The 22,101-nt window shown below is 44.1% G+C and overlaps 1 protein-coding gene across 3 annotated transcripts in view; it reads right to left on the bottom strand.

Moving 5' to 3' along the window:
* Positions 1–22,101, bottom strand: part of LOC146772630 (methanethiol oxidase-like) — a 201,531-nt gene that overhangs the window by 90,015 nt on the left and 89,415 nt on the right. For all 3 annotated transcript variants that reach the window (XM_085638727.1, XM_085638729.1, XM_085638728.1), the window contains exons 7-8: positions 16,404–16,585; positions 10,561–10,639 (exon numbers count right to left, since the gene is read on the bottom strand). In XM_085638727.1, the coding sequence (XP_085494853.1) occupies positions 10,561–10,639; positions 16,404–16,585 (261 nt within the window). The remainder of the gene's footprint in view (positions 1–10,560; positions 10,640–16,403; positions 16,586–22,101) is intronic.

The raw sequence follows: 22,101 nt of genomic DNA, 5'->3' as shown, positions 1-22,101 counted from the left end.
TTGGGTTGAAGTCAGCTCCCTGGGTGTTTACGAAGTGCATGGCAGTAGTGGTAGCTGTTCTGCGTGGCAGAGGCATCTTGGTCTACCCTTACCTGGACAACTGGTTGCTGAAAGGCCCCTCTCCCCAGAGTGTGAGGAACCATTTCCAGCAATGCTTCGGGATTTGTCAAAAACTGGGCCTACATGTGAACTTCGAGAAGTCGACACAGCAACCCACACACAGAATCCACTACCTGGGGGCGTTGATAGACTCCGAGCAAGGAAAAGTGTTTCCTTCGGAGGAGAGACAATTATCCATCAGTCAGAAAGGCAGACAGATTTTAAAGAGCAACCTGTCTTCGGCGCGTCAGATCGCCTCCCTGCTAGGATCAATGGCATCCTGCATTTTTCTGGTGCCCAATGCCAGATTAAAAATGCGTCCTCTACAGCAGGATCTGGAGGACAAATGGGATCAACGGTCTTCTCGCTGGGAAGACAAAATCTGTCTATCACACGCAGCCAGAGCATCCATTCTATGGTGGATGCAGGACAACTTGAGAGTAGGAGTACCATTCCATCAAACTCCTCCCTCTCAGACTCTGATCACAGATGCATCCCTGCAAGGATGGGGAGCCCACATGGGGCCTCTCCAGACGCAAGGCTTATGGTCCTCAAAAGAGCAGTTGTACCACATAAACATGCTGGAGCTCAGGGCTGTTCATCTGGCTCTCCAGGCTTTCCTCCCTTCGATTCAGGCGAGTTCCATCCTAGTACAGACGGACAATACCACCACCATGTACTACCTGAACAAACAGGGAGGAACTCGCTCGAGGACCCTCTCTTTGGAGGCACAGACCCTTTGGCACTGGCTTCTGGCAAGGAATCTATCCATCACAGCAGTTCACCTGCCGGGAGAGCAGAATTTTCAAGCAGATGCCCTCAGTCGCCACTTTGAGGAACAGCAGGACTGGGTTCACAACGACGAGGTGGTCGACATCTTCCAGGCGTGGGGCCGTCCAAGCATAGATCTGTTCGCGGATGACGAAAACACAAAATGCCGAGACTTCGCCTCAAGGTACTACCGGCCAGGATCGAAGGGGAATGCCCTTTTGATCGACTGGTCAGGGGCATTTGTGTACGCCTTTCCACCCCTGCCTCTCATCCCGAAGGTGGTGACCAAGCTATCACACTCAGACACTACAATGATACTGATTGCTCCGGACTGGCCGAGGCAGTGGTGATATCCGGACCTTCTGCATCTGTCAGTATTTCCACACAAGAGGCTGCCATGCAGACCGGACCTGCTGTCCAGGATTCATCGCCCCAACCTTCCGTCGCTGAACTTGGCAACATGGCTCCTGAGGTCCTCCAGTATGGAAATGTAGGTCTTTCACAGGACTGCATGACCATATTGAAAGAGGCAAGGAGACCTTCTACAAGGCACTCTTATGCTTGCAAATAGAAACAGTTTTAGATATGGTGTGTGCAAAATAATTGTAGTCCCACCAAAGGGCAGGAGGAGGTAGTTTTGCCCTATTTGCTACACCTAGCCAGAGCAGGTTTGAAATTATCGTCCATTAAGGTGCACCTAGCTGACATTATACAGGCGTTCCCCTTCTCAACCCTCATTATTTCAGTTACAGGTGGTGAAGGATTTCCTGCAGGGTCTTAAGAAGGTCTACCCTCCAGTCCGACCTCCTTCACCTCCTTGGGAGCTGAATTTGGTACTATCAAAACTAATGGGTCCACCCTTTGAGCCTATACACAAGGCAACCTTACAGCACCTTACGTGGAAGGTAGCTTTCTTAGTGGCTATCACCTCAGCTTGAAGGGTGAGTGAGATACAGGCCCTCTGTTTAAAGGAGCCCTACTTGGTCTTCCATCTCAATAAGCTAGTCCTCAGAACACATCCTTCCTTCCGAAGGCGGTATCCGATTTTCATGTAAATCAAACCATTTCTCTTCCGACCTTTTTTCCTAATCCCTCCACTCCAGCTGAGAGGGCTCTGCATTCATTAGACCTTAAAAGGATTTTGAAGTTTTATCTTGACAGGTCGAAGTCATTGAGAAAGTCTGGTCATCTATTTATTAACTATGGTTCGATCAGAACAGGTTTTCCAGCATCAAAACGATCCATCTGCAGATGGATTGTCTCATGCATCAAGTTGGCTTACCAGTTAGCGCAAAAGCCTCTTTTGACTGCTCCCAAAGCTCATTCCACGAGAGGAAAAGCGGCTACGACTGCTTTTCTCAATAATGTACCGCTCTCCGAGATCTGTAAAGCAGCCACTTGGAGATCAGTCCATACATTTACAAGACACTACTGTCTTGACTCAGATACTAGAGCGGACACTCAAGTAGGCAAAGCCTCCTTGAGGAATCTGTTCAACAGCTGATTTTTCGGTTGTTGTTGTTGTTAATTTGGTCACTTTGTTTCTCATTTGCCCGCAGGCGGAGGATGGGCTTGCTATTCTATTCAGTGCTCATGACTATTGATGAGGATCCCCTGGAAGAGAAGGATAAGTTACTTACCTGTAATCCTAGTTCTCTTCCAGGGGTATCCTCATCAAAGTCATAAGCAACCCTCCCGCCTCCCCAGGCAAATGAGATTGTTTTCATGGTTAAAGAATATCTTTGGGCCCTGTTCTTCAGGGTTACACAAAGAACTACAGACCTAACTGTCACCGCTGAGGCATGATGGGAAGCTAGGGGTCATGGCTTCCTTAAATGCATGGTGCCAGTTTTTTTGTAAGGAAATGCTTTCATTTTCTATGTTATTGGTTTACAATGCAGCCTGTAGGCTAACAATGTCTGCTTTATTTGCGGTGTTCTTTCTTCATGAGTTTTAATCATTAAAAAACAGAGTTCAAGTGCTACTTGCCCTCTTGTGCTTTTATATGTTTGCAAATGCAGCTTTATGTGTGTTATTTAATTGTTTAGCCTCCTAGATGGGAGCTGCATTGGTATGAGAAAAAAATGATTATATATATATATATAATATATATATATATATATATATAAAATCATTTTTCATATATAATTTTTATTATTTCCGGGGTCCCCGCACATGGGCGGGAATATTCCGTGCTTATGACTTTGATAAGGATACCCCTGGAAGAGAACTAGGATTACAGGTAAGTAACTTATCCACATTGACTGTTTCTGGAAATTCCAAACAAACTAAAGTATTGAAAGAAGCTTTTTTATGCCTAGCCCCCAGATAACGGCACTCTGTCCCAGACAAGGCAAGACTGAATCATATATCCTTCTTGCTTGCAAAAAAGACTGAAAAGTTAATCTCTTCACACTTCACCTCCTTGGCTGACCCAATTGTTAATCTCATCCTGCTCGCTTTTCTTCCATTACCTCAGGGTTAATCATTAACTGCAGCTTTTCTACTCTTTGTACATGTGATTTGGCTAGCTCGTGCGGTGTGAATAGCTTAATAAGCTAATACGTTTGGGGGTAGGGGGTGAAAGAGGTTTTCGGTTTTTGGAGATCCAAGTAATAACTTATAAATCAAATTTCTGCTAGTGAGACGCATTGCTCTAGGTGACTGGACTGAAATCAGACATTCTTAATAATTATTGCTGACATCTTGGACAATGCCTTGCAGAGATTACTGTCCCCTGTCCTGTCCACAGTTTGCAGGTCTGCTTTTATGACGTTGGACTTAGTTTTGCAGCTTGTGCAATGAGATGGTAAATATTCTCAGCAAGCTGGATGTCGGGGTTTGAAGGTTTATCACAGTTGCAACAACCTTACACCAATCTGTGGCCCACGTTGCTGATGAAATTTGTGGTGCGTTACTGTCCTGAATACATTACAAGATGTTGCTTATCTGGAACTGGAAATTAGGTGCATTTTTGTTACACACCGATCAATTCAGCTGAAGCCTAACTCTAGGGTCAAACAGATTCTTCAGCTGCAAGATTGATCCACTTGCCCTACTGAATGTCTATAACTTTAATGGGCTGATAAATAAGACCACCGCCTTGTTGGGGATTATGAGGCTCTGGTACAGCAGAGGGAGCGCCATGCCCGCAGTTTACCGGGCAAGGCGAGTTCTGCCAGATTATGCCCTGTTTCGATTGTACTACTGAATATCGCACCAATAATATTGCGATATACTAACATGAAGGACAAGTATGGAGGAACAAAATATGAAAAGGCAAGTGCGATTAGGGAAGAGTAGATTTACTAATCTGAATTCCACATCTACACATCTTGAAAATATATGCAGCACATGGTACATATATGTGGAGTTGGGAAAGGACAAATTCAGACTTATTTTCGAAATTCTGTCCTTGACATTCTGTCTCGTTGATTCGATATTCAGGGAGCACCCCCCGCTTAGCTCCTTCCGTTCACTGTAGCCTCACAATGAAACCAGAGTAAAAGACATGCCTGTAGTTAAAGCTGGTAAACATATATTTATAATGCAAGAGAAATGGCGAAAGGGGTCACTTGTCCCTAGGGGATGTTGTGCTCCCTGGCCTGCATGGCCCTGATGGTCCTCAGTTGGTGTCTGTATTCTTCAGCAACAGACTGGGAGTACTGCACCAACAAGCCAATACCACGCTTCCTAAACAGGCCTTGTAACCTTTTTAAACTCTAGGAATTATGGGCCACATATACAACCATTTTATTTAGCAATTTATAATTGTGTTTTTTTGCGACTCGCAATTAGGGACTCGCAAAATGTGTTCTACTGATATGTCTCAGACAATTTTAGTGATTCCCAATGAGGGACTCCAATGACCTACCTCATCAATATTCATGAGGTAGGTCGCAATTTGCGACCCATTGGGAATGGCCTGTAATCACAAGGATGTTGGCCTGCTGGGGTCAGCAAACCACCCCGGCCTGTGATTGCTTTTAAAATAAAGCAATTTTTTTCTGAAATGAAGCTTGTTTTTCTGAAAGGAAAACGGGATGAATTCGAAAAAAGCAAAATGAAGTTTACTTTTCACTTTTTAAGAGCAAGCAGTGGTCTATGAGACCACTGCCTGCTCTTAAAAAATGTTGGCGCCCACATTACAGAGGAGAAGGGGTCCCTTGGGGACCTCTTCCTGTTTGCGAATGGGTTACCACCTCCTTCATGGAGTTGGTAAAATATGCATGTCTTGTGACCACATTCCACTTTCAAAACATTCATACATGCCCCTGCAGCCCACTATTAGCAAGGGGAGCCCTTGAAACGTCCCTTCCTAATACCGACTCACAAACCCTATTTTGCGAGTCGGTAATGGCTTACCAACTCGCAAAATAGGGTTAGTACATGTGAAAAAACTATTTAGCGGTCGCAAACGGTCTAATTTTCTGTTTGCAACTCCTAAAAGCTGTCGTACAACTGGCCCTATATCTTTGAAGCAAGCTCCTTACAGTTTTCCATAAAATCATGAACTGAATGCATTTGCCCCGCCGCCCTGTATTTTTCTCCCAACAAGAAATACAATAAATAGTATGATTTACATTTTACTGCTAGCCTTGTTCTTTTGCAGGAATTTTTTTCATTGTCCAACTCACAAGGCTTATTCTATTGTAAACTGTACAAGGATCAGGTGCTTTTGTAGACTGTGTCCAAAGTTCACCCAAACTTTAAATACCCGCACCCTCGTAGTAATCTGTAGCAGCTAGGATAGGGCCTCTCCCACACGTAGGGAATTAAGATCCCTGCTCTTTACTGTTCTAAACACCCTAGGACGCACCTGTAAGCAGTCCCCAACACCAACCACCTGGCACCGAGGACAGATTATGAGTCAAGCATGGCGAGTATCAATTACACAGTGTGCAAAAACACAAAGGGGAGAATGCAACGCTCCTCCAGCAGTCCTGCAGCCTGTCTGCCCCTTTTGAAGCCTCCCCCACTCTATGGCCCCAACACAGCAACCTACTGTGCCCCCCTCACACTTACAACCTTCTCAAAACAGGTTCTAAATTTGAGCAGAATAGCGCTTGTAATGAGGGATATTTCCTTGTTTTCTCACAATCCAATTATGGTTCTACATGGCTATTCCACATTCCATGGACTAAAACGTGTAATGCCTATAAGCTCATAGGGATTCTTCAATGATGCACCGGGATCTTCTCCTTTGAGTTTACAGCCAGCTCATACTTGGGCCCTTAGTCATGCCTGGGAATGGAAACACCAGGGAGAACTGCACCCATGGTGCTTCCTGGCATTTCTCAGCTCGCACAACAGCGCCACCTCCTGGTACAACAAAGAAAGGACATCAGAGAATTCACAACTGCTTACCAATAATGGTTTTTAAAATTACGTACACATTTGATCCAATATTTGTCACCATATTCAATGGAGGAGAACTCTTTTCACGTGTACATTCCAAGAAAACAAGATACATGTGTGAGAAAGTGCCATCTTTCTTGCATGGTATGCCCCCACATTTTGCTGAATTGCTGATGTACTTCGACTGAGTGTGCCCTGGGCTCCTGCCAATCAGGTGCCCAGGGCCTGTGTTCCTTTCCTAAAACTGTATTGAAGCCTAAAACCAATTGGCATCTCTTGCCACATGTCAGCCCCTGGTAAATGGTCCCCTAAGTACCCAGGGCCCTGTGACCAAAGAAGGCCCCTAAGGGCTGCAGCACTTATTGTGCCACCCTTAGAGGCCCTGTGCCCTGACACACACACACACTGCCTTTGAGTGTCTGGGTGCAGAACAAAACAGAGAGTCGACATAGCACACATCCCTGTGTGCCATGCTTACAAACACACTGCCCTGGCATACCTCAATCACCCCTCTAGCTGGGTGCCCTATGCCAGTGGTGTGGGTACAGGTGCAGGAGCCCTGTACCCCTACAGTACCCAGGTCCATTCCTGGGCACTGTTAGTGCAGTGCTGCCATTAAGAGTGTATGGTGCTGGGAAATCGGCATCACGAACTCCACAGCACAATGATGGCTACACTGAAGACTGAGAAGTTTGTTATCAAACTTCTCAGCACATTAAACCCACACTGATGCCAGTGTGGGATTTAATGTAAAATGCATGACAGAGGGCAAATTAGAGTTGCCCCCTGAAACTAACCAACAACCCGTGTCCTGACTGAGAGGCTGCATAGGCTGCCACCCAGCAGACAGGTTGCTGGCCCCCTGGGTAGAGAGCCCTCCGCTCTCGTGGGCCTGCAACAATGCACAGCCTGGGGCGAGGTGCCAAGTCTCCTCCCCCAGGATGGGCAGGGGAAGCTTCAAAGGCATGCCACCTTTGTGAGCCTCCCCAGACCACTTGCTGTACTCAGCAACTGGTCTCCACCAGTTCTGACCCCCACTCTGGCAGGAAGACTGGCGGGAAAACCCAAGGGAGGAAAGGGGGTGTGCCAGCCTCTGCCAACCCCACCCCTCAGGTGGGGGAGGCGAGGTGAAGCACAACTCAGAGTTCTCACCATCTTGAGGATGGGGAGTCCTACCCAATCAGGACTAGGCTCCTGCCCCCCTCCCACTGGAGAGTGTCAGGATAGGGGGTGTACCCACCCCAGGGAAGTGACCCATTGGTCCCCGACCTTTCCCTACCTGTAACGCCCCTATATTTAGTATTTAGGGGTACCCTGAACCTTCCTTCCTCAGATCCCGATTCCGAAACAAGAAGAAAGAAGACCTGCCGTGAAGCTACTAACAGGAGGACGACACCAACTGACTTGGCCCCAGCCCTACAGGCCGGTCGACCCTCGAACCTGCTCCTGCTAAACCCCGGCGTCTCCAGTGGTCAGCAACCTCAAAAACCCTGGAGGACCCGACTGCCTTGCTCATCTAAAGACTGGGACTCCCACGAGCAGTGGTTGTGCTCAAACAGCAACAACCCCTGGTGCCAAGCCAGGAACCGCGAATCCAGCACACTCTGCACCCGCCGAGCCCGGCCTGTGCCTGAGTAAACAAAACCACGAGAATGTCCCCCCGGCGACTGTGACCACGAATCCAGCACCCAAGGACCCTCCTCGGCGCTCCGGACAACGCCTGCAGCCTCAACTCCAGGGACCCCAACCGCGACCAGCAGAGGGTAAGATTTCCCGATGCCAAAAGACACCCCTGCGGCCCCCTGTGCCCAGCTCCTGGGTGCCTACCTAACCTACAGCTCCCCAACTTACCTCTCGAAGTGGTGGTCGCACCTGAAGAATCTCAGTCCCCGAGCTTGCAGCCTTTGTTCATCACACAGCTTTCCCATTGAAATCCATTGAGCGCCCGACGGCTCAAAAGCACCCTGCACCCAGCCGCCCAAGTGCCCCTGGAAGTGCAGCATCTGTTCTATTTTACTTCCCCACTTGCCCTGTGTAAGTGACCAGGAGCCCAGCTCCCACAGCCACGTGGTCTGCCTGCTAGCAGCCACCAACCAAAGGCCCCCTGCCCGCCATAGGCTAACATTGGGCCTACTCTTTCTGCACCCGGCTGCCCCTGTGCCGCTGAGGGTGTAAGAACTGTACCTACCTGACCCTGGGAGACCCCTGAGTCTATCCCCAGAACCTTAACTCTGCTAGTCGAGTACTTACCTGAAAGCTGATAACCTACATTTTCTCCATAGGGTAACATTGACTGGTTTTCACTTGGAATTTCTTCTAAGTGTCGAGTTTTGAAACTTTGAAATATTCACTAAAAATCAGCCAATCAACGAAAACAAAAGTACTCACCTGTTACCAGGAGAGATCCCAGTTCTGGATCTTTGTGCCCAGCACTTACCCTACAAAGCAATTACAACTGTGATTTTCCAATAACCAAACTTTCCTCAATAGGATAACATTGCCTGGTTTTTGCCAGAAATTCTTCTAAGTGTCGATTTTTGAAACATACAAATATTCCTTAAAAATCGCCTGTGTAACAAAAACGATTTCTTTCAACTGTTTACAGGAGATGCACCAGGGCTGAATCCAGGATCCAGCCCTGAGTAAGAAAAACCTATGCAAAGTAATTGATATTGCGTTTACTTAAAATTTCCCATTGAGTTCAAAATTATAATTGTGTTTAACTTGTGTTGCCTATTGCAACTGTAACTATTGCATTTAAAAGTCTATTGCGTATTGAAAGTATTTAACTAAAACAACTCATTCTGAGAAACTATTTTGATACCTACTTGTGGTTCTAAAATAAAACTATACATTTTTATATACAAAACAATTGGCCTAGAGTTCAGTTCTTGAGTGTGTGAGACCATTTGCTGACTGAGTGTGTACAACAAATGCTTGACACTATCCTCTGATACTGCCTTACTGCTCGACCAAGCTACCAGTTGAGAGTAAGGTTAATGTGGACTCTGTGCACACTGAACCTTACTTTGGTGCAGGATATACAGAGCTACTTTCTTACAACATTTTATAATTGTATGGTTTGTTCCTTATATACGTATCTTTAAAAAGAGTGGCACCTTGAAACCACAGCCCACCGCCGACATCCTAGTCCAGAACTGGATGAGCCTGCATGATGCTCCAGCTCACCGAGGGATAAAAGCACAGGGCTCTACAAAAAATATACGACTGTAGTAAAGCACAGCAGAGAACTTTCATTTTAATAGGCATCCTAATGCCATCTTCAAGTACCCAATAATGGTCAATGAATTATGAGATTAAGTGAAGAACATTTTCATATTTCTACAGTGCACTCAGAATTTTTTTTTTTCAGGCTGTAAGTCCCTCTACTTTAGTACCGTGTATGGAAATGTTCTCTTACTTTACACTATAGTTACTATGTGCTGTTTACTGTATGTAATAGACTGTAATGCTCCCAGCTAAATTTGGGCTAAATAAACAGTGAATCAAAGATTACAAGAACTCCCATTATGGCCAACTGAGACTCAGATATATTGTGTTTTATGCTGGAAGGGGACAAGTAGATTACTGCATTGGTCTCCTGGTTTCAAAGCTTAAAACGCAGCTTCTACACCACAATTACTCCCTACAAATGTAAATACCAATCAATTATCGGTAATGGGTTGATGTAAGCAGGGATGCATTTGACATCGCAAGGTTTCACTTAAAGGGCACCTTCTTTAAAAAAATGTATTTCACGCAGGTGTAAAATGGCGAGTGGAATGGATTATTCCTGTGTCTCTGGGAGACTTGCCTTTCTTGCAAGGTCTAGTAATTGCAGAGTGCTACTTACACTCTTGCGTCTTATCTGAGTGCTACTTTACACTCTTGCGTCTTATCTGATTGCTACTTACACTCTTGCGTCTTATCCGATTGCTACTTACACTCTTGCGTCTTATCTTATTGCTACTTACACTCTTGCGTCTTATCCGTCTTATCCGATTGCTACTTACACTCTTGCGTCTTATCTTTCTGCAGGCAATCATTTTCAGGTTCACGCAGTGTGGAATATTTTATGATGCTGCCGAATAAATATGCATGGATAATGAGATGGATGCACAAGGCGCCTTGAGGTGAAAAATCTTTGGCCTCGCCACAGCTGACCCATTGTATCACTGGGCCTGATATACATTGGTGCACAACCCTGAAGGGTCTAATGGGTTCAGTGGCGACACTATTTAAATCATCCAGAAAGTTTTTGTTAGCCGCTGCACAGAGGAGCAAAATCAAATCTGGTGGAAATTTCTTAGACACAGCCGAGATATTGCTCACCTGGCATTTCGGGCAGCAGCCATCCTTCCACGGTCTTGTTGGGAACTTGAATGACCTTGTCTGCAGCCCAGTCTCCCTTCTGTTTGGAAGAAAGGGCAAACGCTCAAGTGAGTGATGTAGCAGAAGACAGATGAAGAAGCAAGCCCTATACAAACTACAAGATGACATCAGGAAACTACGTCGAAGCCAACAAAATACCTATGGTCTGGTACTACCCAGGCTCATGCTTCAGTAATGCAATTTCACCATTACTGTGCTCCATCTGATAACACACCTGTTCTAGAGGAGGAAAGGAGACAACGCATGTGCGAAAAGAAGGGCGGGACTGAGGGACAGGGTCATGTGATCACCTCTTACCCAATCCAGTACGAGGATTTACACAAACCACTGTTGCACCAGTAGGGGACTCTAGTCGGTTGGGCTATCTGGACCCATCAGAACCAAGACCAGACACGCTAAAGGAGTCCACCTATACCCTGTGTGCAGTACAATTATCTTTTACATTAAATCCAAAACTGCATTTATACAACCGGCCCTGGCATGGTGGCATCATTCGCTGCTTATGCAGGCAAAATACCAACCCCTGTACCCTTCAATGGTAACAACAATGTTTTCTTTGGCCTGGACCAGAATCAAGGGTTCACAGAAGTGACCAAAAAACTACGCGTGAAGTTGGTTGTACTTAAGCATACATTTTAAATGCCACTGGCACACAATAACGTTCGTCAAATCACCAGGAACACAATCAATCAAAAGAAAATGGTCATTGTGTTTCAGAAAAATACAATATTACACATGCGCACCACTAGAAAGTTCAAAAATGGTTTATATATCTATTGGACTATTCACTTCACCCAGTCGTGGTCATTCACTTAAAACAATCAATTATATTCAAAAGGCAACGTTTTAATGGGCATTTAGTCATACAACACCCAAACATTGTCTCAAATGTACATAATTTGAGGTTTTTAAAATTTATTGTTGCAGAAATAACATTAAAGCAATATTTACGAGAAAATATCACCCCACTGAATTTTTTTTTCAAAATTCACAAAAAATTCATAATATATGTAAATTATGGATTTCATCCATTGGGCGGCCTACAACATTATTTTCCCAGTCCAGTTTTTTTTTTTAAGTTTACTTTAATCACAATTGTCCAAATAAATAATGAAAGCGTCAAACACGTTTCCCAGGTAGAATGTCTTCTTCAAATCTGAATTTTCCCCGTGAGAGGTCAACAAAGCCGGAGTAACTCAGCAGCAATCAGCGCTCCTATTCTCTCTTGTACATTGAGGAGACCAGCTGCAAATCCTCTGCTTCCCAAATAAAATATGTGTTTTTAGGCAGAAAACAAAGTAGTCTTTAAATACCCACATTGTGATATACATCACTTAACATGCATTTATATTGTTTGCACTGTAAACTGCTAGTAACCAAAGAGTACAGGGGAAAAAAAACTGTCTGGTGAACCTAACTTAGTTGGTGATCTATCAAATAAATGGCCATTATATGCATTATGGCCAAATTAAAGCATCTTGGGGCTCGTTAATGTTCAAATAGCACTTTTATTGTTACAAACAATTAAAGGGTGAGTTCTATCGAGGCCCCGAGGGAAGGATCCTAAACAGAATATCAGAATGTGTAGGTCCCTCTTCAGGCCCTTGATCAATAATTACTTTCAATATTTCCAAACACCAGGACCGGATTTTTGTGCCAGTTAAACATATATTTTTAGAATGCCAAATTGTAACCTTCTGTTACTAGCACAACCACAGTTATCCATCACTCGCGTTTTTTACTTAATCATTAAAGAGTAATCACCCTCACAAGTGATACTAACATGCAATTAAAACCTATTTTTCCAGGGATTCAAAATATTTGTTGCTGACATCTGTTAATATTGCTCAAAGCTGCTTTAAACAGTTAATATAGTTCATTACAAGCAGTCTTTGTTGTCCTGATGAGGGTTCACTGCCACAAATTGTCCAAAAAGGAGCCCTGTGTCAGTTCTTTTGTGGCCCATATCTGTATTCAAATCAAATCTTTCATTTTGCTTTTCATATCTCCAGCGGACAGGTTTCAACCTCATAACAAGAGGGGGATACTTGGTCATCTTCAGGGCCATTGGCTCTTATCTGTCAGGATAATGTCTTGCACAGATTGTATATAATAACTGCATCTTTATTTTTCATAGGCTAGAATACATCAACTCATCTGGTTCTTAGGACCAGGTACTGGTACCAGTCCTCTTGCACCCTCAAGCAGCACGCTGCACGTCTACGCTCCTTTGGGCACAGTCTACCACTGGGTCACAGTTGTCCTGTGCTATGTGCATTCTGCAATCTTGTTTTGTTTCGCATGCAGTAAACACATGAGTGAGAGAAGCCATGCAAGAAGAGCGGCCAGAAGGAGCGGCAAGTAGTTTGAGAGCTCACCGTGAGTGGAGGCATAGTTCCTACTGGTAGGAGAACCGGTGCACATCAAGCATCGGAATTGCTCCACCTTTAGTTTTGGACTGTATGTTCCCTTCGTTATGCAGGTGGAAGGTTTGCTACACCTGAATAGCAACCAATACTTAGGGCCTGCTTCACAAAGGTAACTTACTCAAAAGTGTAATTTTACTCACAAGTGTAATCTTACTCAAAAGTGTAAGTTTACTACTTTTCGGTATTCACACACTGGTCTTTTGTAGTAACTTACACTTTTGTAGTAAGTCCAGCACTACAGATAGCCAACGTCTGGTAGTGCAATACCATCCCATAGAAAATAATGGAGGTATGGACTTAAAATAAAACCTCATGGAAAATAATGTTAAATTAAATTATTTATAAATATATGTTGAAAAACATAGAATAGTACATATTTATTATTCAATTATAAAATATCTAACCTATTTTAAACTTCAAACATTTAATTTTATCAAAAATAATTACATTAATTTAAATTAATTCTGTACATCACTTTTAATAATTAATGCACAGTAAAAAAAAAAAAAGAAATCTTCAGGTGAAAATTATTTTTTTTATTTTTAGATAAATGTATATATTTTCTTCAAAGTTTAACGTCAAAATTAATTCTATAGTGCTGTAGCATTTTTCCATACTGTTCTACATTTAAAATAAATCTAGAAAATGAATTTGCAATAATACTGAATATAAAAATATTTTTCCGAGTTAAATACATTTAAAATGTTTCATTTCCTTTCTCAAAGTGAGACTGCAGTCAGCTTTTGCAGCACCTCGCCGAACCCACCCCGTCACGACCCCTGAACAGTGCCAGCTTGTCCCAATATCCTGGTCTCCACTGCCTAATTGCTTCTCTTCTATTCCAGTGTCTGTATCCCCAGGGTTCGTGTCACACATGTCACCACGTCCAGGTGGACACGCCAACATAACCCTCTTTCTCTCCAGTGTTTACGGCCTCCTTGTGAGTTACCCACAAACTCCCCCTGCTTTAGCTGCCAACGTGTCAGCGTCTCCCATACCTCAGCAACCTTTTGTCTTCCATCTCACTGTCAGTATCTCCCTTGTCCCAGCCTCATTCCTTATCCAAATGTCTGTGTCTCCCTGTCAGTGTCCCTGCCTCTCCTGCCCCACGATCAGTACCTCATGTGACTTTGTGCCCTGTTCCACCTGTCCTATTTTCTTGTCATCCCTGTCCCAGAAGGTGCTTCCACCCCTAGTGGGGGCTTGAGGTGTCTTCCAGCCCAAGTGGTATGGAAGATCCCCCACCCTAGAGTACCAGCCGGTCTGATGCCCCAGTACCAGCCCTAGCATTACTCAAGCGACAGAGGCATCTTTCCCTCTGCCCCAGTGTCTTCCGTGCCACAGGGTTAGTGGCAGTGCGTTCCCTCGGTCAGCGGTCTAGTCGCCGCGAGTCCCAGTAGTCGACACTCCACTATTGATGTGGCAAGACCTTCCCTGCGTCGTCAGTAAGAGAGCCTCCTCTCTGCCAGTCTACGGGTCCTGAAATGTCCGTCTCCAGTGCCTCTGTCCTCAGATGCCCCTCAACGTCTATGCCCTTGTAAGCCTGCCACCAGTCCGATTAACCTGAACATAGCTCCTACTGTCGGGATTGTCCAAATTGTGTTCATTGTGAAACAGGGTATTATATTTGGACAGCTTAACCACGCAACTAGTCACTCTTTTGCTCTGGTTCCCGATTCTGGGAACTTGTACATACAGCAATGGAGGAGTCTACTCAACAATGCCCGGATCTTATGCATACTAACACTTACAGGGATATTGAAAAACTCATGATGAATCAGTTTTTCTGTTGGAAAAAACCTTGTCCCAAAGAATGTAGGGGCCCTCCTTAATTTCTCCATAATCAGCCTTTTTCTTAAACACGCAATGGTGTGTGGCAATGGGGCACTATGCCATGACACTTGGTTTTTGATGGAGTCTTTATTACTATGGACTACTGCATAAGAAACTGGACTTTTACTGACAACAGGACAACTGAATTATGATGGAACATATTAACTATATTCAGCCTTGAGAAAGTAATGAAGATTTGTGAATTATGCAGCATTAAATGAGTGCCTCCATTATATTAGTAACATAAGTCATTGTACTGACATCACGCATGGCAAAGTGGATATCTTGAGAGGGTTGCACCCTGCCATTTCAAAGTGTGCATTTATCTGTGTTGATCCATTTTGCTGTCAGAAAACCCTCTTATGGCATGAAATAGAAGTGTGCATATGCCCTACCTGTGTAGAGCAGAACGTTTACTGAAAATGTCTACCTTGAAGCTATCAATGATGGAAGCCACAGTGGTTAATTTGTAAAAACAAAAAAGTGCCGGGGCTCTCCTCAGGAGGCAGCTTGCAGCAGCCCATTTCTCCTGTTCGGGCTGCTTAAAACAAAACCAACTACTAACCGTGAAAGTGTGGAAAGGATGTGGCGTAAAGGCCAGAGCTGCCGACTTCGGAGCTGGGTAACCAGGTTCGAGTCTCGGCGTTGGCTCAAAATTTGGAGACTCTGGGCACCTAAGCTACCTGTGCCTACCATGATTGAATGTGTCCTTAACTGGTGCTCATGAACAATGCTTGCATAGATAATTAAGTGCCGGTGCTGAGCACCGGAAACCACTGGCTCAAATTTAGCACTTAAGCCACCTCTTATTGTGAAGGGGAAACAAAGTGGTAGAGTCGAACTCCTCCTGCCAGTCTTAAATGCTTTGTAGCATTTTGCTACTTTTAACTAAATATTATGTGGTGCAGCCTTGTAGTGGGGAGATATCCAGATGTTATGAATAAAATGTATTGTTGTGGAATGTCTTGATGGAGAAATTAAAATTATGCATACCCATGCATACGAAGTTAAACCTCAGGCTTCCTTTCCTATCTCCGGAGTTCCTACTCTCTCTAAACCGAGTAACTGTAAAGGGGGAGCTGTGGTCTAGAGGGCAGTCAGAAAGTACTAACCAAAACTTCCTCACCAGATTTCGTGGCTCTCGAAGAGTTACATGAGCCACCATCACCTCACTTCTCAGTCAGACAAAAATCTTTATTTGACCAAAAACTGGTCTTAAAAGCACAGAAAATAAATATAGACATGATCAATAGCAGATAAAATGATAAAATCAACAAATTATGGATACAGAATGTCAAAAAGCTTAAAAACAGAACAAAAATCAGTCACATTCCGTAAAACTTCCTACGTTTCCTCACTTGTCATAGCGGCTAAATGTGAGAGCATTCAAAATAGGATAAGCCTGCAAAATCAAAATGATAATTAGCCTGTTACTTTCGGGGATGCAAAGAAGTTCAAACTGGGCATCTCAGTTGACGCCCTACAGTTATAACAATCCTAACGAGTTCAAAATGGTCTTACCTGTGTCTTGTAGAATCGGAACACTGTGCTGCGAAGCGCACACCCAACGAAGCCCTCCGCGGCATCCGGGTTATGAAGGAATCGGACTTCCAGAGGGATCGCTCCATCCTCACCTAGGTCAATTGTCTGGACAAGGGTGTGTTCTGTCCAATCCCAAACATTAATACTGTGACCGTAGTGCCCTGCATTGAAAACCTCAAATTAGACACAATATAGTACGTCAAGCCATTATTTTGTTTCTTTAGTTGGGGGTGTTTTAGCATCTGACAAGCAAGCACCATGGCTCCCAACATACTTTGTGATGGCAAGTACTGTTAGATGTAGTTAACAAACAGTGTTAAACATTCAAAGGTTCTGAAAGCTTTAAGTACTTCATTGTCACTGTGCTAACTCATATGTTAGTGCCTGGTATCTAAGCCTGTGAAGAACAGTTCAGTTCAGAACCTCCCTCTCCCTCATGAACTTCCAGAGGAACCTCCTCAAGACATGGCTCTTCCAGACGAAGCAGGCATTAGCTGCTCCTACCCCTTCAGGACTGCCCTACTCAGTGCCTGGATGCCCTCATCGGTGATTAGCTGCGCTCTACAAATTCACATAACAGTGGAATAGAAGGTGTCTGGCCCAGGGGGCAATGCCTACCGATGGCGAGCCCCCAAGATAGGTGCAGGCCGGTTCTGACCGGTGCCGGGCGGCGCCAACAGTGGAGCCACAGTTTTTAAAAAAATTCGCACGGGACACGCGCGATAGGTGATTGGCCGGTAGGCCGGCAGGGGTGAAGGGAGGCGCCTGGGTGGTGACGGGGGCAGCCAGGTGAGGTTAAAAGGGGGAATGCATTCCCACACAAGTACCTGTTTTTTTTCCACACCTGGCTGCCCCCGACGACCTTGTAGCTGTGCCCACGCCCTGGACCTTGCTGCTGCTGGAACGCGGCGGTGAAGCTGCCTTTTTAGGTCGAGCCTAGCGCAGCGTGCATGCACTGCTCTAGAAAATGACCTCTTGGAATCACTTCAGCTTTTCAGCAAACTCGTGCGTGTGGCTAAAAAAAGCCACAGGCACAAGTTTGCTGAAAATCTGTAGTGATTGGTCATTGCATGTGGCTTTCAAAAATTGAAAGCCCGCAATTGGCCAAAGGCCGGTGCATGTCCCGCCTTCTCTCTAAACGTTGACCTCCATGGCCTAAGGGTCTCGGGAGTGAGCAGCAGCGCGGCCGGGTGCCAGCTGCATTCCTTACATTCCTGGAATTTCGCGTGCACCACTCGTAAATGTAAAAAGTTTTCTGTGCAACTCCCATGTTGTGCTTTTCCAACTGTCATATTGCTCCTTTTTGTAACGACACAAATGGTGGCATGTTTTTATTAGATTAAAATCCAGAAAGATTGTGTTGGCATTTAATTTCATCCCTGCCTGAAAAGTGAACGTTAGGGATATGTATGTAAATATGCAGTTGTTGAAACAATAATATGCAAAACTTATTAGGAAAGCAGAATGTTGTGTCTGGTTTAAATTACTCGCTCGAACATGTTAGTGTAAACGAGTCCCTTCACACAGGAGTTATGGGCAAAAATAGGTTTTTGACTGACTGCGACTGAGCATTTCATGGACAGCCAATACGTAAACAGTGGATGTCATGCGTACCTCTTGAATGTTTGCTCTGGTCTACTGTGCTTAGAGGTATTTAATCTGAGATGAATTTGTACATAATTTGGAGAACAGGCATTGCTTGTCTCGTGCTACCAGGTAGGGTTGCATAGTGCAATCTTAAATAATTACCATAGTCAGATGATGGCTGTCTAGTGTACCCATGCTTTTTAGGAACTTCAGCCTGGGCTTGTTTCTTGATAGAAATTCTGTACACAGCGATGCTTAAGATTTCTTCTTTAAAATGCTAAAATGAACTGCAAGTACCGTAATGCAACGTATTGTTAGTTGGAATGTCAACTGTCTGTAGGTGGCACTCGCCAGCTATGCGTCTCTTGGGTCACTGCAAAGAAATGCGAGTGCTCTGTCTTTTTACAATTGACTCATGGGTTCGTCCAACATTTTGGAGAAAATCTTCCATTTTTGCAGACTCAGAAACTCTGCTGCCAGGTTCCAAGTGCATGGTGTGTTCTGGTACCTGGTGTGGGTGTTAAACCTTCACAGGCGGTGTCAATTTTCTAGAATGTGCTGCAGGAATATTTATTGCGAGATGGAACTGCAAAGGCAGTTCTTTCTAAGGCGAGCTCTGTAGGCAATGCCAAGTCCCCGGCTCCTCGGTACAAACAACTTTCCTTCGCCTGTGGAAACTTCCCAATATGTTAAGAAGTCTGAATTTAAATAGCGTGTCATGAAGAATTTTTGCATTTGAGGAATCGGAGGAATGCTTTTTTTTTTTAGGCCTGTTTTTTTTAATATACAGCTATAAAATGATATCTCCAAATGCAGTGTCTGAAAGAGTTGCAAATACGATCTATACGTTCGATTGAATGTGAACATTTTCTGTTGCGAGTTAAAAATGAGCATTATTTTGGGCTGTTGTGGCCAAGATTTTGATGGTTTTTGTGTGAACCATTCTTCACTTTAGTCGTAGCTGCTTACTGAATGGGCTCCATGTATGTGTTAACTGCTCACTGATTGCTGTGATGTATGTGGTCCTGGGAGGCCAGGCGTGTACTCCAGAGCCGCCTTATGAGCACTTTCAGACACCTCTTTTCACCAACACATTCCGTTTGTTTTTCAGATATCGGGGCGGGGCTAGGCGACCTCCTGGGGAAACAGCGGTTTCAACGCGGGTAATACCACGCGGGAAGGTTACAACATGGACGTTACATCATCCGCGTTGTTACCACACATGGCATTACATCGCAAGTCGTTTCTACGACTTGCGCTAGATGGCGCACAACACCAGGGAATGTGTTGGATATTAAATCCAACACATTCCCTGCTGTTGCACTAACTGGAGTAGGAATAGTAATTTATACTATTCCTAAATCCAGCGGTCCATCTAGTGCAAGTCGTAGAAACTACTTGCGATGTAAAGCCATGCGCGGTAACAACGCGGTTGATGTAACGTCCGCGTTGTAACCTACCACGTGGTATTTGCTCGCGGTGTAAAGAGACATATTCGACCTCCTGTGGTTTGACAGATGATTTCCCCCTGCAGACGTAAACATGTAACCACCTCGCTCGTCATTCTTTCGGCCTTGCATTTTATAATGGCCCACTATATTGAACCTGTCTGTTTTAGTGTGCCTTGCACTGTCCCGTGTTCCAAACTGCATTCGAAAAGGCTGACTAGGTTTCTTAATCCACTGAACTGCTGCAATGCTAAATCTTTTTAGCGATGTTCTGTGTCGTAAATATTCATGAGAGCAGGAGTCCAGGGCTTTGCTTTGTATTATGGGACTTGCGGTTCCGGTTATCATTTTAATAGCAGACAAGTTTCTGAATGCAAAAAGGAAGCAAATCTCTGGACTGGATGCATGAGCTGTTTACACGTGGATCTACTGTACTTGTGGGCACTGCATCGAAAGAAAGTATGAATGAGTGTATTATGTTGTTGGCTCATGTCCCACACAGGAAAAGCAGATTAGTAACACATGTAGCACAAATCTATAAAGGGCAATGTGGATTTTTAAAAAGGTGTCTGGAACCACGAAGAGTTTTCAAGCAGCTTGATTATTGGTTTAGTGTCCTTGGTTCCCACTCCTTATTTGGCGATTTCATTGTAACTTTTATAACCCATCTTTTAATTTTCCATGATACCTCTGCATTGTTTACTGTATAAAAGTGCAATTGAAACCTCTCTTCCAAAGTTGGTAATATGAAGAAACATAGGCTGCAGAATTATCTAATCTTCTGTACGAACTGTTGGTTAATGAAATTAACCTCGAGCATGTGGACTCCATCAGCCCTGGTTATTTTACTTTTACAAACGTTACAGTTGTTACACATATAGATACTTCCCTGTGCGCGTATTCTTTTTTTTTTTATGTCTGTGACCATGGTCCTCCAATTTTTTAAAAGGTTTTAAGCGAGAAGGATAAAGACATTCACATTTTCCCAACTTGAATGGAAAAAGAGACGCAGTGGGAAGGGGCGAGGGTCTGTTTTTTCTGACATTTCCTCGTACTGCTTTTAATTTGTTTGGGCCCATCAATCCGCTAAATAAAATAAGAAATCTAAGTAGAAGATAGCACAGATCCCCTTGTAAAACTAAAGATGACATTAAGAATGTTTTTAATTTTATTACATTTAATTGTATTTATAAGGCATTAACCCTCAGTCGCTTAAATCATAAAAGAATCGAATGTCTGGCAAGCAACTTATTTAGTTTCCTCCAGTGTCTTTTACTTCACCTGTGGTACTACCGCTCATTATTCATCGAAGTACGATTCCCTTCACTGATCTTTGTAGGCATTTTCTTTATCTCTTGTGTTGTGGTAGAAGGCTTTACCAGTTCTGCCCTCAAATCCTTCCATAATACTGTCACGCATGGCTGATGTCACTGTTACAACCTGCAGTGACACACTTCTAATGTAAAACGTGTTGTGTGGGTGCGTAGAAGAGGTGGCAAACCCTGCGACCATATCAAAATGTGCAGTTGAACACTGCAAGTAAATGCAATGTATTTCTAGCAATTTGACTTTAACTGACGTTAAAAAAAAATATTCTTAAAAACACTTATAAAGTCATAAAGGCGAGACCTATTGGCTATGCCAGTCTCACCACCATTTCGATCCCTCTATCGACCTGCTGAACAGGCTTCTCTGGGGGGCTCCGGCCGGAGACCTTTACAGTTGCGGCCGGCTGGAGAAACAGAGGTGAGGCGAGGAGGGTCCGGGCGGTGGGCTCGTGGCTCTACAACTCTTTCTCAGGGGCAGAGCAACGGTTTTTAGCTTGCTTGGAGATTCTTTGGTATGCCTTCATTCTTATTTATGATTAAGAATAATTTTATGGGCAGTTACTTTGAAAGGGCAGTAGGTGGTGCTATCTTACAAATATTGAAACCCCGTGAATTCTTTTCTCTCGTAGCATTGAACTGGTTTCTGCCCTTTATACTCCTACGTACCTTTGTGACGTGGTCCAGAAACGTTAAACTCCCAAATAGCGAAAGAGCAAACAGGGCGCAGTCGTTTCTGTTTGTATTAAATGTTTATGAATATGACTTGACTAGTCCCATTTTGGATATTTTGGGAGCACTTCTCTGAGGCACGTGGGAGTACTTTTACCTACTCCTGCATGCCTTTGTTAACTTTTTTTTAATACTTTGGCGTTTTCATATTTTGCAGTGCCTCATGAATTGGACCCCTTTTTAACTCTGCACGAGAAGACGGACGCGCATCGATTTCTTTTCCAAATTGACCTTTGCCCTGTGTCCCGAACAGAGGCGTAGAATCGCTCTCTGTCAAAGTCACAACAAACCCACTGTTCTGCCCCACTAACTACGCACAACAAGCATTTGCAATGCAATAGGTCTCGCATTTACACGAGTTTAAGCTATTGGCATTGTAAATGATAATGCCTTTTATTTATGTTTTAAAAACGAATAAAAAAATGTAAGATTGTTATTTGCAATGTCAATAGCTCAAACTCGCTTAAATGCGAGACCTATTGCATTGCAAATGCTTGTTTTAAGCAATATTCAAAGAGCAGTCAGACAGTCAAGCGTTATGAAATGCTGCGAACCTCTTAAATACCAGGTCGACTTAAACCATAT

The sequence above is a fragment of the Triturus cristatus genome, chromosome 12, assembly GCF_964204655.1.
Source record: "Triturus cristatus chromosome 12, aTriCri1.1, whole genome shotgun sequence".
NCBI classification, from domain to species: Eukaryota; Metazoa; Chordata; class Amphibia; order Caudata; family Salamandridae; genus Triturus; species Triturus cristatus.
Note: the sequence above shows the minus strand (reverse complement) of the source record. Positions and strands in the feature narration are given on the sequence as shown.